Source organism: Balaenoptera acutorostrata, chromosome 3 (genome assembly GCF_949987535.1).
Source record: "Balaenoptera acutorostrata chromosome 3, mBalAcu1.1, whole genome shotgun sequence".
Lineage (NCBI taxonomy): Eukaryota > Metazoa > Chordata > Mammalia > Artiodactyla > Balaenopteridae > Balaenoptera > Balaenoptera acutorostrata.
In genome coordinates, this window is record NC_080066.1 from 45132823 (window position 1) to 45150186 (window position 17364).

At 46.9% G+C, this 17364-nt stretch overlaps 1 protein-coding gene across 2 annotated transcripts in view; it reads left to right on the forward strand.

Annotated features, from left to right (window-relative positions):
- The window catches only part of SLCO3A1 (solute carrier organic anion transporter family member 3A1), a 328719-nt gene that overhangs the window by 248001 nt on the left and 63354 nt on the right, over positions 1–17364 (forward strand). For both annotated transcript variants that reach the window (XM_007164979.2, XM_007164978.2), the window contains exon 3: positions 11101–11199. In XM_007164979.2, the coding sequence (XP_007165041.2) occupies positions 11101–11199 (99 nt within the window). The remainder of the gene's footprint in view (positions 1–11100; positions 11200–17364) is intronic.

The window sequence follows — 17364 nt, forward strand, 5'->3', positions numbered from 1 at the left end:
GGCTTGTAGAGTTTCTACTGAGAAATCAGTTGTTAACCTTCTGGGAGTTCTTTTGTATGTTATTTGTCATTTTTCCCTTGCTGCTTTCAGTAATTTTTCTTTGTCTTTAATTCTTCCCAATTTGATTACTGTGTGTCTCAGCATGTTTCTCCTTGGGTTTATCCTGTATGGGACCCTCTGCACTTCCTGGACTTGGTAGCTATTTCCTTTCCCATGTTAGGGAAGTTTTTGACTATCATATCTTCAAATATTTTCTCGGGTCCTTTCTCTCTCTCTTCTCCTTCTGGGACCCCTGTAATGCGAATGTTGTTGCGTTTAATGTTGTCCCAGAGGTCTCTTAGGCTGTCTTCATTTCTTTTCATTCTTTTTTCTTTATTCTCTTCTGCAGCAGTGAATTCCACCATTCTGTCTTCCAGGTCACTTATCCGTTCTTCTGCCTCAGTTATTCTGCTATTGATTCCTTCTAGTGTATTTTTCATTTAAGTTGTTGTTGTATTGTTCATTTCTGTTTGTTTGTTCTTTAATTCCTCTAGGCATTTGTTCTTTAATTCTTCTAGGTCTTTGCTGTCTCTTGTAACATTCTTTATTTTAAAGTCTGTTTTATCTGATATGAGTATTTCAACATTTCTTGAATCTTCTCTATCTTTGCCTCCATTCTTTTTCCAAGGTCCTGCATCATCTTCACTATCATTATTCTGAATTCTTTTTCTGGAAGGTTGCCTATGTCCACTTAATTTAGGTTTTTTCTGGGGTTTTATCTTGTTCCTTCATCTGGTACAAAGTCCTCTGCCTTTTCATTTTGTCTGTCTTTTTGTCAATTTGGTTTTTCTTCCACAGGCTGCAGAATTATAGTTCTTCTTGCTTCTGCTGTCTGCCCTCTGGTCAGTATTTCTTTATATGATTCTGTATCATCCACATTCTTTGAAATAAGCATCTCTCACTTCAGTAACCAAAAAACTAAAACTTGTAAGGCAAAAAAGAAAATCCTGCTACTAGAAATACCAGCGAGGAGAATAGCTAACAGCTAATGTTTTTTGAGAACGTCTTTGTTCCAGGAAATTATCTGATGCCTTTTTTGGGCACTCATACATTTGCTCCTCAAAGGCTCCCAAGAAGGTAGGGGTTGTTGTCAGCCCATTTTACAGAGTCAGGAACTGAGGTACAGGGACCATTTGTGCTGTGCCCACAGACACACAGGGTGCAGCAGAGCCTGACACTGCCCTTCCCGTAGTGTCCTAACCCCCTCTCAAGGCAGGAATCATCCCTGTCCTGTTCCACCAGTGACCCTCAGAAATACTAATGGATTTGCCTGATTTTAGAGTGAGGAGAGGCACTGGGAGAAGCCCCTGGGTTTCTGGATGGCCTTTTTGCTTTTGCTTTCAGCCACGTAAAGAGTTTGTGCCTTCAGCTCCTCAGGGACAGCCTTTGCCACTGTGTCCCTGCCCTGATGGGCCCCGTATCACACTCCAGCAAAGAGAAGAATAAAGGCTTGGAGGGAAGGGTCAGCATTTTCTCCTTCACAGGATACCACATGTGCAGCTCTAGCCTGCCCAGTGAATGGCCTCCTCCTGCTTGTCCACTAGGGGGCAGGAAGTAGCAGGCCTTCAGGTGGGCCTGGCTACGGAAGACTCAGGGCCCACCAAGAGGAGGAGAGGTGGGCACCCAGAGCGTATTTCCCTTCCCCTGGCTCTTCTAGCTCTTCTAGCACCCAGCAAAGCCAAGGAGCATCAGTGAAAACAAACATCTATGAAGTACTTCATCTGGACCAGGGGTCACGCTGGGCCCTTACATCTGCTTTCATTTATCCCTCCCTACCAGCGCTATGAAATACATCTTATTAGCATCTCCCTTTTTCAGATGTGGAAACTAACAGAGGTGAGGGACTTGCCCAGGGCTGCCAGCAATTAAGTAGCAGCACCAGGATTCACACCCAGCCCGGCTCTAGAACCCACTGTTAACCCCACTCACCACACCCACCTCTGAAGCCAGATGGTTTCTATCCACATCCTCGTTGTGGTGCAAGGTGTGAGAAGCAGGTGGCTCCCTGTGAGCGGTGGGGTTTGGGGTTGGGTTTGGTTGTTATTCTTTAACTTTGCTTATTTGTGCTTGAGCTCACTGGAGACCCAGTCCTGCAGAGGGCACCAGGGGTCAGCTGCCCCCTAGAACCAGGGGCCCTGGAGCAAGTTGTTTAACCTCCGAGAGCCTCAGTTCCTTCTGGGATACAGCTGGCGTGACGGCACCCGTCTCATCGCATTGTTAGAAGGAATCATGAAATAACGTGCATAAGCCACATAGTCCAGTCTCTGGCACCATACAATAAGCACTCGATAAATAGCCAATAGCCATTTTTCTATAGGCACTTGTATCACACATGTATGTATATGTGAAAATGTGATAATCATGTGTTTGTGCAGAAAGCATATTCCAGCTTAACAAATTGTTGCAAAACAAACACCCACATAGCCTGTAAATAGTCCAAATACAAAACCAGCACCTGAGAACCCCCCCCCCACCCAACTGTGCCTCCTTCATTGTAACCCCTCCCACCCTCATGGGCAGCAGTGACCACAACCCTGACTTCTCTGCTATTCATGTCCCTATTTTTCTTTATAGCTTGACTACCTAGTTATATATCACTACATGGTTTAATTTTGCCGCTTTCAATTCTGCGTAAGTGGAATCACACCAGTATGTATTCTTGCCTGTCTGTGTTCTTTTGGAATTACATCATTTAAGATTAATCCACGTTATTGATGATTTGTTTTCTCTGCTGTATAGTAATTCCAATGTATGAAGATGTCACAGTTTGTTTCTCTGTTGTTCTGTTGTTGGGCATTTGGGTTGTTTCCAGTTTGAGGATCTTACAGGATTGGGATGAGCATTCCTAGATGTGTCTCCCAGTGGGTTTCAGACTTTCTGTAGAGTATTTACATAGGAATTAGGATTGTGGGTCATTGGGTGAGTTCCTCTTTGGTTTTACAGACACTGCCAAAGTTTTGCCAGAGTGGTTGTGTACTTTATGCTCCTACCAGCAGTACGCAAGAGTCCAGATTCCCTACGTCCTTGCCAACACTGGGTATTGTCAAGCTCTTCAATCAGCTAAAAATCTAATGACATTTCACTGGGCTTGTAATTTACATGTCCCTGAATTCTAATGAGGTTGAGCATCTTGTCCCATTCCATTGTTCCTTTGAGCCTCCTCTTTTGTGAAGTACCTGTTAGGGTTTCTGCCCCCTTTCCACTGGTTTGTCTTTTTCTCATTGACTTATAGTAGTTTTTTAAAATTTATTTATTTATTTATTTATTTATTTTTGGCTGTGTCGGGTCTTCGTTTCTGTGCGAGGGCTTTCTCTAGTTGTGGCAAGCGGGGGCCACTCTTCATCACAGTGTGCGGGTCTCTCACTATTGTGGCCTCTCTTGTTGCGGAGCACAGGCTCCAGACGCGCAGGCTCAGCAGTTGTGGCTCACGGGCCTAGTTGCTCCGCAGCATGTGGGATCTTCCCAGACCAGGGCTCGAACCCATGTCCCCTGCATTAACAGGCAGATTCTCAACCACTGCGCCACCAGGGAAGCCCAGTAGTTTTTATATAGTCTCGATATGAGCCCTCCGATTCTTGTATGTGTGTTTTTAAGGATGTATGTTACATGTATATTTTCCCACATCTTTGCTTTCCTAGTGGGCTCTTTTGATGAATCTAAGGAATGACCTTCTTAATTTGAATGTAGACCAATTTGTCAAGCTCTTCTTTTAATGCTTCATGCTTTCTTTGTTTGGTTTAAAAAATCTCTCCCTGCCCCCAACATTGTGACAGTACTTTTGTCTATTATCTTCTAGAAGCTTTATTGTTTTGCTTTTCACACTGGTCTCCGATATGCCTGGAATTGATTTTTACATGTGTTGTGCAGCCAACTTTTTTTTCCTATAATTTCAAGTTGTCCTAGCACCATTCATGGAAAAATGCATCCTTTCCCCCACCGCTTTGTAGGCACACTTTGTCATAAATCAGGTGTCCACACAAATATGGATCTGTTTCTGGGCTTTCTCTTCTGCTTTACTTGTACGTTTGCTGTTTCTTGTGCCAGAAACACACTGTCTTCATCATTACAGCTTTAAAAGAAGTCCAGTAGGGTATGTCTTGACAATTCTTCTTCTTCTTCCAAGGTATCCAGGCTGGTCTTGGCCCTCGGCATTTCTATGAACAATTTAGAATCAGTGTGTCACATTCTACAGACACACAAAAGATGTTCTTTAGTATTTTTATTCATTTTCATATATCAGGAATAATAATAAAGTTGATTAATTCTTCCTGGGCCTGGAAATTCCAAATACATAGAAGTCTCCATTTGGATTTTCCCAGTTCTTCTGGTTCTATGTGTCTGACCTGATCCCTTTCTAGAAGCTGTCATGTCAGTCCCCTTGACACATTGCATCTAGAAGGGGGCACATTCCCAGTGCTGAGAGAGACACATGCAGAGAACACTGTCCAGGGAAAGAGCAGGCGGGGGCTGAGTCCCAGCTCTGCCCCTCCCCAGCTGGCTGAACTTGGGCAGACCATGGCCGAGAAGAGTTTCTCCCTCCCCATTTTGTGTCACTGCTGTAACTAGTATTCTCATTCACACACCCTTTCAACAGACTGTGAGCTAACTGTCCTGGGCCAAACTAGGGACAGAAAGAAGAATAAGGCACCATCTCTGCCTCACAGGGCTTCACGTCTCCTCCAGCGTGTCTGGGACTGAGCCCCAGTCAATGCCAGGTCTGAAAAATGACCCACAAAAAAAATGTCCCATGGTCAAATAATTAACAAGCAGCTTCATGCATCATCCTGTTCTTAGAGATTCACATGCAGCAGGTATAAGATCTGAGATTGTCCTCAAATTTGCTTAACAATTGTATTGGTTTCCTATCCCTGCTGTAATAAGTTACCGCAAATTTAGTGGCTTAAGATAATATAAATGTATTATCTTATATTGTGGAGGTCAGAAGTCCATAATGGGTCTCCCTGAGCTAAAAATCCAGGTGCCAGCAGGGCTGCCTTCCTTCTGGAGGATCCTTTCTGGAGGGGAGAATCCACTTTCTTGCTTTTCCCAGCTGCTAGAGGCCACCCACATTCTTGGCCTCAAGGCCCCGTCCTCCGTCTTCAAAGCCAGCAGCGACTAGTCAAGGCTTTCTCATGATGCCATCGCTCTGGTTCTGTGGTCTCATCTCCTTCTCTGACTCTGAGATGTATTCCTCCTCCTTCTACATTTACAGGTCCTTCAAGATTACATTGGCCCACGAGGATAATCAGCATAATCTCTTTATTTTAAAGTCAATTGATTAGTGACCTTAATTCCATCTGTAGCCTTCGTTCTCTTTGGTCAGTTACAGTAACAGACACAGGTTCCGGGGATTAGGACATGGACATCTTTGGGGACCATTATTTAACGTCCTATAGAGTGGAACCCTTAGCCTGTGAGTGTACTCACCCCAGCTTGATAGCGCGTGTAGTGCATTGCTGTGTGTGTTCTTTACAGCACACGGTACAGTGGGAGGTCTTTCTCTAGCCCCACTCCATCATGCACTGTCCTCTTTGGCACTGACATCATATGGTAGGTTGATTTGTTTATGGCCTTTCTTCTTCCCAAATACCAAGTCCACAAAAAAAGCAGGGATTTTGTCTGTTTTGTCCACAGCCGTATCTCAGCTCCTTGCACAGAGCCTGGTACCTATAGGTGCCATTATATAATTTGAATGATGGAGAATGGTTGGAGGTCTCTCCAATAAGACAGCAAGCTTCTTGAGGGCAAAATCCTTGTCCAGTTCCTCCGTCCTTCCCCAGCGTCCAGAGATGGCTGGTGCTAAGTAGGAAGATTGTATAGCATGGGCGGCAGATTTACACCAGAGGTTCCCAAACTTTCTGGGTTCATTGTACCCTTAGTGTCTTGTTTTTCACAGAGCCCTGAGTCTGCAGGATATACCCAGCAATTGTGTTTATCAAGCAGTTAGGTTCAAATTACTTAATACACGTTTCAAAAAAATAACACACATAAATTGAAAGAAAAAAGTATTTCTATTTTATTTTTAAATATGCATGATTACTTACTAATGGGTTGCGTGTCCCTGCTGGGGACTACACAGATTCTCAAACCTTGGAATCAGATTGGACTCCACCACCTTCATTTCCTGTGTTCTGCATTGATTTCCACACCATGTTTGCTTTTTATCACAGCAGGTACTGAAAACTCAGTTCACAAAGACAGGATGTATTTGAAAGGAATGTTGCTTGACCCAGTGCTGAAACCATCAGCCACCTAGAGTGAACAGTTGTGAGTAGTTGTATGAGTAGCATCTGACAGATGTTAGCCATCACTGGGTTTCCCTCAAACACTTAAAACATTTTGCTGTACCCCTGTGAGTTCACTGTGGTACCCCAAGGTGACTCGACACACAGTTTGGGAACTGCAGATTTACACTAACCTAATTTACAGAAGGCCTGTGTTCAAACCAGGACACCATAGTTAGATCACCATGGGGGTCATGCCATTCCCTCTCCCTTGGTTCAGTCCTCACATCCCTGGGAAACCAGGTTAGCATCAGAATGTGCTTGGCAGGTGGGCAGTCAGAGCAAGGGGGTGAACTCTGGACTCTGGATGGCCAGTCCGTCTGGACCCTTCTGTTGCTAGGGATTGCGGCTGCTTCCCACGTGGAACCCTCTCTGGGGCTTGGCCTGCTCCCAGCATCAACCCCTCTCCCCTGATGGTGGCTTTAGGAAATGAGGCATGGGGGGTGGTGGTGAAACACACTTTGGAGAGAGGAGGACCAGGAACCCAGGTGTGCTGGCCTTCATTGTAGCAGAAGAGACACAGGCGTTATCCACTTAACAAACACTCCATGGCTCTTTCTGGGTGCCAGAATCTGTTCTAAGAGCTTTACAAATACGAGGTCATTAAATCCTCCCTATTGTCCCGTGGAATAGGCCTAATATCATTCCCATTTTACAGATGAGAAAGCTGAGGCACAAGGAAGTTAAATAGACCTTTCCCAAGTTTCCCAGAGCTAGGAAGTGGTGGAGCTGGGATTTAAACCCAAGTGGCCCATACTCTCTCCAGACTTGCTTGAAGGATGCTTTTCCCCTAAGGGGATGAGAGAAACCTGGCTTCAGAGCCTGCTGTGCTGCTTTCTGACTCGCTGTTGGGAAGTGAGGCACTAAACCTTTCCTTCCGCTGTGAAATGGGCTCAGTAGACTCCCCGTCAGGGCCATTGAAAGAATTACAGCAGATTATGCTTGTAAAGCACCAGGCTCAGGGTAGCAGCACAGGAGGGGCCCTTCTCTCTCTGATCTCTGCATCCTGGGCTCGCCTCCCCTCCCGTGTACACAATCTGGCAGACAGCAGGGGGCAGCACTGGGCCGCTGAAGAACCTTCTCTCCTGGACCTGGAGGCGCTCACCATTCAACGCAAGGATTCTGGATTTTAGGGCCGGACCATCTGTTTCTTGTCTATTTAGGCAGAACATTTTGAGGGGGGTTTGCTAAACAAGAACAAAATCACAGCCTGGTGGGATGAATCGAAAAGAGAGCAAGGAAGCAAATTCAGAAGTACCTTTCGGTAGGATCACAGCCTGCCTTGTGTGCTCTCAGGGGAACAGCGTCCTGTAAAGACCCAGGGCTGTGCTCACCGATGCTGCTTGATTTGATCTGTTATCCTAAGATATTTCTCAAGTGAAAAAGGGTGCTTCCTGATGCATGAGCCTCCCACACCACCCCACCCCATCCCCACTACTGGATTGTCCCTTGGAAAATATTTGAGAACCCATTGCTGCTAGAGGTTTACTTGGCATCTCTCCGAGGAGGAGCTACTTTAAAAATATTCCCTCACTTCAACTGAGGGGAAACAATGCCCTTCACACAAAAATACGCATCCTATGTCTTTTTTTCTTTCTTTTCTTTTCTTTCCTTTTGGCCACGAAGCTTGCAGGATCTCAGTTCCCTGACCAGGGATTGAACCCGGGCCACGGCAGTGAAAGCGCCGAATCCTAACCACTAGACCACCAGGGAAGTCCCCCTACATCCTTCTTTGGTTTTTGGAATGGGGTCCTACCAGGTTTCTTTGGGGGAGAATTCTGTCCTGTTCAAATGGAAAGCCACCATCCAGCATTTTGGTGACCCGTGCCCTGTCCTAAAGGAACCAGATGGAGAGACCACTTTGGCACGTGGTTTCTCTGCAGTGGCCTCTGCCCATCCGAGCTGCCAGAACAGATGGCTGGCCTGTCTGGGCCTGGTGGGGCTCTTGTGGGCAGCTGAGCTTGAGGGATGCCCGTCCTTTTGTGTCATAACTTGCACAAGGGCAGGACACCCAGGGCCTGGAGTCTCCAGCTGTCCCCTGACGCTGGCTGGTCCACACTCCCACACTCTCCACTGCCCCCATGTGGGGGAGGGGTAACAGAACACTCAACACAAGCTTTTTTTTTTTTTTTAATTTTATTTTTGGCTGCATTGGGTCTTCATTGCTGTGCGCGGGCTTTCTCTAGTTGTGGCGAGCAGGGGCTACTCTTCGTTGAGGCACGCTGGCTTCTCATTGCGGTTGCTTCTCTTGTTGCAGAGCATGGGCTCTAGGCATGCGGGCTTCAGTAGTTGCAGCATGCGGGCTCGGTAGTTGCGGCGTGCGGGCTCTAGAGCGCAGGCTCGGTAGTTGTGGCGCACAAACTTAGTTGCTCCGCGGCATGTGGGATCTTCCTGGACCAGAGATCGAACCCTTGTTCCCTGCACTGGCAGGCAGATTCTTAACCACTGTGCCACCAGTGGTTAAGTCCCAACACAAGCGTTAAAGCTCATTGGTTGTTTCTTTCCAATGATACTAAAAGCTTGGTCCTTTGACCTATTCAGTATTAATTATCATTTTCATTGTTCAATCTGTAGGGGATGGAGCAGTGATTATTACATTGATTGGGGGGTATTTAATTTGCATGAAAGGAAGCATGTTATCATGGGGGCACTGCTGGGGGTCAGAGTGATGGCTAGGACTATGGAAGGGGCGTCAGAAGAGTAGTTGCAGCACCCCTGGCAAGAGAATTGTGTTCTATCTCTGTGCCCCTTTCTTTTGGGACAGCCTGAGTAGTTAGTTTACTTGCTGAGGCATCTTTAGAGTGCCAGTGTCTGACCAGTGACTCCCCTCAGACTGCAGCCTGGACAGAAGGATAGAGCTGGCTTCATGATTTTGTCCTGAAGCAGAAAGCCCTTCAGTCTACCTCAGGTACAGCTCTTGCCTTGGGCACCCCCTGTCCACACCCCTGCCCCTGTGTCTTTCTCAGCATCACTTCCTGCTTCGCTTTCCCCCATCTACCAAAGAGGACCGAAGCCAAGACTAGCTCTGCTCCCTAACTCTGCCCAGCTAAGGCCAGTCCTCCTAATTCTGGCCCATACTTGAAAGATCACCACGTTCTAGACTTTTCCAAAAACACCCCACCTTTCTCAATTTTCTCTGGTCGGTTATCTCAACCTAAGTTGTGACAAACCAGAGCCAGTGTTTTAATAAAGTGGATTCTGCTCCTCTCCAGATTCCTATAAACAGGAATAACTGTGAGACCGGAGGTCATCGTCTGGGTGCAGGAGCAGCTATTTTGAGGCCCTTGAGCTTCTAGATTGCTCCATATCAGAGTAGGATTTCACTGAGGGTGAATTCAGCCCCATTCCTGTGATAGAAACCATCCTCTTTTCATCCTGTCCTTCATTAACCAACATTCCTTATAAGCCATCTTTAAGTGATTGCTTTGGGGTTCTGGGTTCTTGTCTGTAAATGAGGAAGACATGGCTCCTTTGCCAGGTATCTAAAAAACAGTTAAGGTGTCTATAGTTTCCCCTCCAAGTCAGTGAGCTCCAGGAAGGCCTGGAGTGTTGACTCTTTACTTCAATGCTGAGTCCCCATCCCTGAGAAGGCTTCTTGGCACATAGAAGGAACTCAGTAAGTATTGACTGAGTGGGTGAGTATTTGAGCGGTTCCATGATGACATCACTGGGAGATTTCAGGCTGAGTTAGTCTACCCTGCAAACAGACCAGAATTATCCTCCACTGAGCTCAGCTTCCCTCTGGTTGAATCCATTTCCTACCTTGTTCCTCATGTGCCCATATGGACCTGTTAGCACCCACCCTCCAGGCTGTCTGCTTGGGTTGAATTGACCCATGTACTGATTGTCCCCACAGGCAGCCAGCTTCCTAAGAAAAAGCCACTTCTTTAGTCTTATTTTTTATTCCCAGGGCCTTGTGAGTTATCAGTGCTCAAGTTGAAATTTAGTTAAATAGAGACAGCCCGTGAGTTTTTAGTTTGGGCTCAGTGCTTTTCCAGAACGATCAAAAGGTTTGTGCAAAATTCCAGATACTATATCCATCAGATACGTTACTTAATCACATACCTAGTACCACCTTCTCAAGTCCTACAGAAGAGCCTGAGGCCTGAACAGCTGTTACAACAACAGAGAGCAATTCAAAAAACATGGGGGCGGGGTGGGGGGGGAACTGCAAAACTAAAATTAATAAAATGTTTAATTAAATGTGCTCAAAGCATACCATTATGTCAGCTTTGTTATTTGCTAAATTTAATGCCTGTAAACATTTCATTACATTTGAGAATAATTTGTGGCTTCAACTTTTCTCACATCACAAGAATTCCTGAGTTTGCACAATGAGTGCTGAGAAATCTTCACCAACCATAAATTAATTGAATTACATAAAGCCAAAAAAATGTGAAAGCAAAATTATAAAAATCCTTCCAAAAATGTTTATGGCAGAAAAAATATTTCATTATAGACATGGACGTATTTTAATAGGTTTGGTATGATATGGGGTGGAGTCCTCTAAAAGTAAGTGCACTTGGAGCCCACAAATATTTCAAAGCAACCTAGTGAAACTGTAGAATTCCTGCATGACAGTGCTTCAATAGAGTTTCCAAAAATTAGAAATACTAGCTTTCCCCTCTAGGATTTTTAGACTAATTCCTCTAATGTCATTTGTCTAATCAGACCTCTCATCTGATCAATGTAAAACAGTTTTCTTGAGCTTTGGCAATTTTGCTCAATGAATGGCTTCTGCTTTTAATCTAATCTTGGTTTCATCTTCTTCTTTCAGGAATCTTGTTCACGATGCTGGTGTTTGGACCAGCCTGTGGATTTATCCTGGGCTCTTTCTGTACCAAAATCTATGTGGATGCAGTCTTCATTGACACAAGTAAGGAATTTATCTCAATTTCCAAGCGCCACCCACAAGCCCTTCCTCCATCATAAAGGAGCCCCAGCCTCTGGGTTCTAAAACCTTCCTACTAAGCAGCAGCCTTAATGCATCCACTTCCCTAGCTGGTGGCCCCCTTGAGATTAGAGGAAAGATTGGGTCATGAATTTGGTTCAGAGGGTCTGGCTTGAAGCATGTGTTCTGCTCGTGTCTACCTAGAGACTGAATAACCCCCTGGGGTTGATTTCACTCCTCAAATCTGAATTTTCCTCATCTGTAAACTCAGGGTAACAAAACTTATATCCGCCTTGCAGGGCTTTTGTAGGATAAATGAGGGGACAGATGTGGAAATGCCTGGCATACACACATACTCGTTGAACGTTGGTCCATGAACCCATATGAGGACCCTATTTCTTAAACTAAAAGTTGGAGCACGTGTTCAAGTGCAAATGTACACGTGGGGTCAAGGAGACAGAATTTTGAAAATTGTTTCTGTAAGACACTATTGTGGTGGGCTTTATAAGGAAATATACCATACCTCAAACCCATTTTAAGCGACATGTCTTGTGTTCTCAGCAGGAAGAGCAAGTGTATTTCTCAGCCTGCTCTGGGCACCCCCATCCCTAGCACACTTGGATTGAACAGCGTGCTAGTTGAGACGTGCTAGGCTATGCAGTGGTAACAAACAATTCCCAAATCAAAGTGATTTTATGCAACCAAAGTTTATTTCTCAGCCGTACTGCATATCCAGTGCAGGTTGGTGGTATTTGGCGGGTGGAGGGTGAGACTTGCCTATTGTAGTTCCTCCAGGACCCAGGCTCACAGAAGTTTCATCTGACTCCTGCCTGCCCAGTCGCCGAGGCAGGAAACCAGCTCCTGTTCAGAAATGACACGCATTGTTTCTACTTACATTTCAATGACCACAGCAAGCCACCTGGTGTATTAATCTGTTGCTTTGTGACAAATTATCCCAAACTTCGTGACTTTAAACAATAGGTATCATCTCACAGTTTATTTCTCTGGGTCTGGAACCCAGGAGCAGCTTAGCTGGATGGTTCTGACTCAGGGTCTCTCATGAGGCTGCATTCAAGGTGTTGAGCTGGTCTCAAATCATCTGAAAGCCCACCTGGAGGGGCTCCACTTCCAAACTCACCCCACGGCTGTTGGCAGTCCTTGGCAGATGGGCTCTCAGGCTGGCTCCCACGGATCTCTGTACAGGGCTAACCTCGGCATGGCCTCCCTGGAGCAAACAACCCAAGAGAGGGTAAGAGCACCTGAGACAAAGCCGCAGTCTTTTTATAACCTAGTCTCAGAAGTGACACCTCATTGCTTCTGCTGCGTTTTGTGTGTTAGAAGCAAGCCACTTGTTTCTGTCTACACTTGGAAGAAGGGATCATTTCACAAGGACGTGAATTCCAGGGGTGGGGATCGTTGGAGGCCGTCTCAGGCACTGCCCACCATATGTGTTCACGACTCAACTGCGTGCCCGAAAGAGGACGCTGTGTTCCTATGCAGCTTAGCGAGTTGAGAAGCCATGTTTCCTTTCTCTCTGAAAACAGTGCAGGAAGCCTTTCCAGCTTCTCTGTCTCATCCTGATCTATTCCCAGGATCAATAAGAACTCTCAGTCCCCTGGTTCTCAATTCATCATCTCTCGACAGGGCTAAATTTACTAATTCACCTCAAAGACATAATCTGGTTTTAAATCCAATCAAGTCACTTTGTGATTCACTCCATTAATCCCAGTGATATATTTACTTGTAGGTAATGATGTTACAAATTTCCAAACGGGGGAGAAAAGTCAAATGCAGCCTTATTTGTTTGTTCTTTTTAAAGTGCTGGGTCTGTTCAGGAGGTGATTGAATGCCGCTGTTTTGTAGCCCTTGGTTGGCCCTTTGAACCCTATTCCTAGCGAGTGGGATGACTGGTGGCCTGGTCAGAGAAACAACCCATGGTGACAGTCAGCTGCCGTCTTGCTTCTACGGACAGAAAGCCAGCTTCCGCCACTGCACCAAAGGCAGTACAGGACAGGAGTAGCGAAGGAGGGGAGGAAAGGGGCCACCCTCCCAGTGCATGGGGAAGGCTGCCTGCGGGGAGAAGGCAAGTGTCCAGGCAGCCTATCCTGCCCTCAGTGTATTAGCAGGGCCCCCTTGAATCAAAGCTTGTGGAATACCGGAATCCCTGAGCCGGAAAGAACCTCAGACATCATTCTCTTCCAACTCCTGCGTTATGTAGATAAGGAAACTGATGCCTAGAGAGGGAAAGAGATGTACCCAATCCAAGGGGTGTATCTATATAAAACCCAGGTCTCCGAGCAAGCATGTGGAGACCCCCCCTCACCAAGATTCCTCTTGGGAATGAAACAGCATCTTCTTCTCAGTGACTAGAATGGCCAAGAGGTAGACAGGTGGCTGGAGGGGGCTTAGCCCATCCACTCGCATCCCCCTCAGTACGCCATTCCTTTGTTCAGGCCGTCCCCTCAGTCTGGAGTGCCGTCCCCAGCCATTCTGCTCAACATCTGTCCTCACCCTTCGAGGCCCAGGTGAGGCAGTGTCATCTATGGTTCTAGACTCATTGGCAGTTTGAAGCCTCCCATACCTGAGACAGGTGGGCGCGTTTCCGTTCCGTCTGGGCATCCTGCTGATGGCCGCCTTCCCCCAAAATGAGTTAATAGCGGACTTCCTATCTGATGAGTCTCTAGGGACTGAAGGATGTGTTGTGAGTCACCCTCTTTGTTTGCATCCCTTCTGAAGGCCCCCGGAGGGCTGGTGCCACTCTTTACCAGCAGAGGGCAGAAGAATATAATTTATTCTATTCAGGAGCCAGTCACAGAATTCCATAGTTTCCAGCAGTTTTCTAATCTTGTGGCTGAAACTTGTCATTCTGTCTCTGAGTGGATTGGGGCTGTATTTCGAGTAGTCGGTTCTCAGTTCTTTCAGGATGACCCTTCCCTGTCTTTTCCTCACCGACTAAGACAGACCCCCCTCTTTCGGGCTGTCTAGCCTATGGGAATGTGCCCTTAAGCATGAATGTACAGGGGCCACACACACAGACATATGTTTCTGAAATTCCAGCTGAGAGTTGGGCGGGGGACTGAGAAAAGCAGTGGCCTGGGAATTGTGCGAGGTGGGCAAGGCAGGTCCCTGGGAGCCCCTTGTTATGGGGTAGTTGGAGAAGGGCCTGTGCCTTTCACCAGGCAGCCTAGCAGCGGCTGAGGAAACAGGGTGGAAAGGCAGAGGCCGGTGAGGGAGTCTGGTTGGAATCTGTGTGTCAGTGGAGCTGGGGCTGCAGGGGAGGTGGTTGGTTGTAGGAACAGGCCAGCTGTGGGGCTGCAAGACCCCACGGGCAGCTCCCCAGGAGGGCTCCCCTGGCGGCACTCAGACACAGGGCTTCTGCTGCTGCTGCCTTTCATCCGTGTCTGAGCCCGCTGTGGTTCCCTCGCCCGTCTTCTTAAGGAGGAGAGATGCCTCCTCTGACAGCCTGGGGAAGGAATGATGGTGCCTGCAGAATTTCTTTTCTAGAATATCTTTGTAAGGGTGAGACCAGTCAAGGGCAGGACGTAGGAAGAAGAAGGGCCTGGTAGCAGAGTAGACCCCTGAGCACTGGACTGACCAAGCTTCACAGTGTGGGTTTAACAAATTGATGACAATGGCAGCCGTGAATTGACCCCTTTTTAAATACATAGAATGCCTCTTTGGAACCTCAGAACATTCCCATTAACAGACGATGTGTCCTCCTGCAGTGATGATGAGTTCTGAGTTCAAACATCAGACCAGACCTCCATTCACATCCCAACTACACCCCTTATGAGCTGTGTGACCCTGGGGCCATTTCTCCTCATGGATCTATGCGTGGATGACATGAGTTAATCATGCAAAGCAGTTAACACAGTGCCTGGGGAATAGTAAACACACAGTAAAATTAAGTGGAATGAGGAACAGAGAGGTTAACTCACTTCACAGCCCAGGGCTGTCTGACCCCAACTGGGCAGCTCACTTCCCTGAAACCTCTCCAGGAGCTTAGCCAGAAGGCTGCCCCCTTCCATGGACAGAGGCCTTGCTGAGATGCCCTGACTGCTAGCACTTCCCTACAGACTGGTCCTAAGGCACACCAGCCCACTCTGCTACAGCTGCACAGCGTTTGCAGCTGCAGAAAGATACGTCCATGCATTGGCTTCACAGAAAAGGTCGACAAGCAGAGAGCATCCAGCTCTGCCACCCCGGGGCTGGCTGCCACCGCCAGATTCCTTCACGTTGGACTAATTAGTCCAGCGGCTGGGATTCTGAACAGTCCGAGCTGCCCTCCATCCCCACCCCCTCCCTGTCTCCGGTTTCTAATTAGGTCTGGAACTTAATGATACTCTTGGACTTCTTGAGTCCCATAGCAAAAGTTTTACAAAGTAGCTTAGAAAAATAGGTAAATGGACTGAGGAAAACAAAGCAAAACTGCTCAGAGAGCCATAGTATCGCTTACACATCAGTATGGCCTGGGACTTAGTCAGTGTTCCCAATTTGCTTTGATCTCTTCTTCTTGCAGTCTTTGGTATCCTCATGGGTGGCTTGGTTGGTTAGTTTTAAACTGGTTTAACCCCATTCCTGGGGGTTTCTTTCATTTGAACCAACAATGGTAGTGGTCCTTGGAAATGGAGGGAAATCTCAATGAAGCCCGTATGTTTATATGACCTTCAACAGAGGGAATGAACAGCTGTCAAAGCTTGCTCAACTCACCCAACGAAATCATGAAGCCCTCCAAATGTTGGATTCCAAGAGTGCAAGAGTCAGAACAATAGCTTTTATAAAGCAGAAATCTTAACAAGCCTACAGACACATATGCAAAGATAGAGCCAGGCTGTGCCGGCCTCGTGGTGACCCAGGGGGTGGCTCTCCCTGCTCCCCTCTGCTCCCTTCCCAGCATTTTTCCTCAGTGCCTGGAATGACCAAGGGGCAGGCAAGTGGCTGGACGGAGCTTACCCAGGACACTCACAGAGTCCCCTGAGGATGCCAGGCCTTTGCTCGACTGTTCCCACAGCCCAAGATACTGTCTCCACTCTGTCCTTCTCAACATCTTGCTTTATCCACGGTTCTAGCTTCATTGGCAATTTGATGCATTCTAAGTAAATGAGACAGATGGGTGCTCTTCAGTTGTGTTCTGGGCATCTTCCTGACAGCAGCCTTCGCCAAAAGGCTGAAACTGCAGTCATTTTTTAAGATCAAGACACTAACTAGAACCAGATAGAAAGAGAAGTAGAGAGATTTTCACTCCTGGCCCCCTACCTGGACCTAAAAGAATACCATTGCTATTCTAAGCCTGCCCGGGACCACTTTTCTTAAAGGGTATGATTTTTTATTTCCTAAGCCTTTTGTACCAGTCAGGGCAGGCTGAGTTACGCTGCAGTAACAAACACCCCCAAAATGTCAGTGACTTGGAAATACTAAAGGTTTATTTCCTGCTTGTGTTATATACCTGATGCAGGTCAGCAGGCACATTTTGTTCATTGTAGATTCTCAGGCATCATCTTAGGGAGAATTCCACATGCTTTGTGATCAGGCAGGAAAAAAGAGCATGGGGAGTCATGCACCAGCTCATACACATCTCCACACGGAAGAGACGTGTCTCCTCTCTCACATTTCATTGGCAAAATTCTGTGGTGCGTGGCCACACCTAACTCCACAGTATGGGAGGTGAAACCCTCCTCGTTCTCAGAGGAGGAGACCCAAGTGCAGACATGGGTAATGTCTAGCAGACATGCTTTGCCAGGCCACGTAGAGAACTCCCCTTCAGCATAGGTAATGCTAGAACAATATCTGCTGAACGATGACAGTTGCCAGGCGGGAGGGTGGATATTCATCTTAAATGGCCAAGATGCCTCCTGAAAATACATTGTAGAGATGGGTAGAGAAAAGAAGTGCCTCAGAAAAGACATTTCTCAGGCTGGTGTCAAGCGTTCGTGGTCTTCCCAAGAGCCACCAAAATTGGGCTGAAGCTCCACTCACGAGGCTGACCAGTCCTGAGGGCAGCACGCTCCAAAGCTGAGTGGTTTCTTCTTAGCCTGTTATTTCTTTCCCTGCCACCGTCCTCTGGATAATTGAAATGGAGGGGAGAAAAATCAGTACTTCCCAGAATAGTCAACTGTGATTTTCCTGGCTCTGCAAATCCCTGCCTTCCAT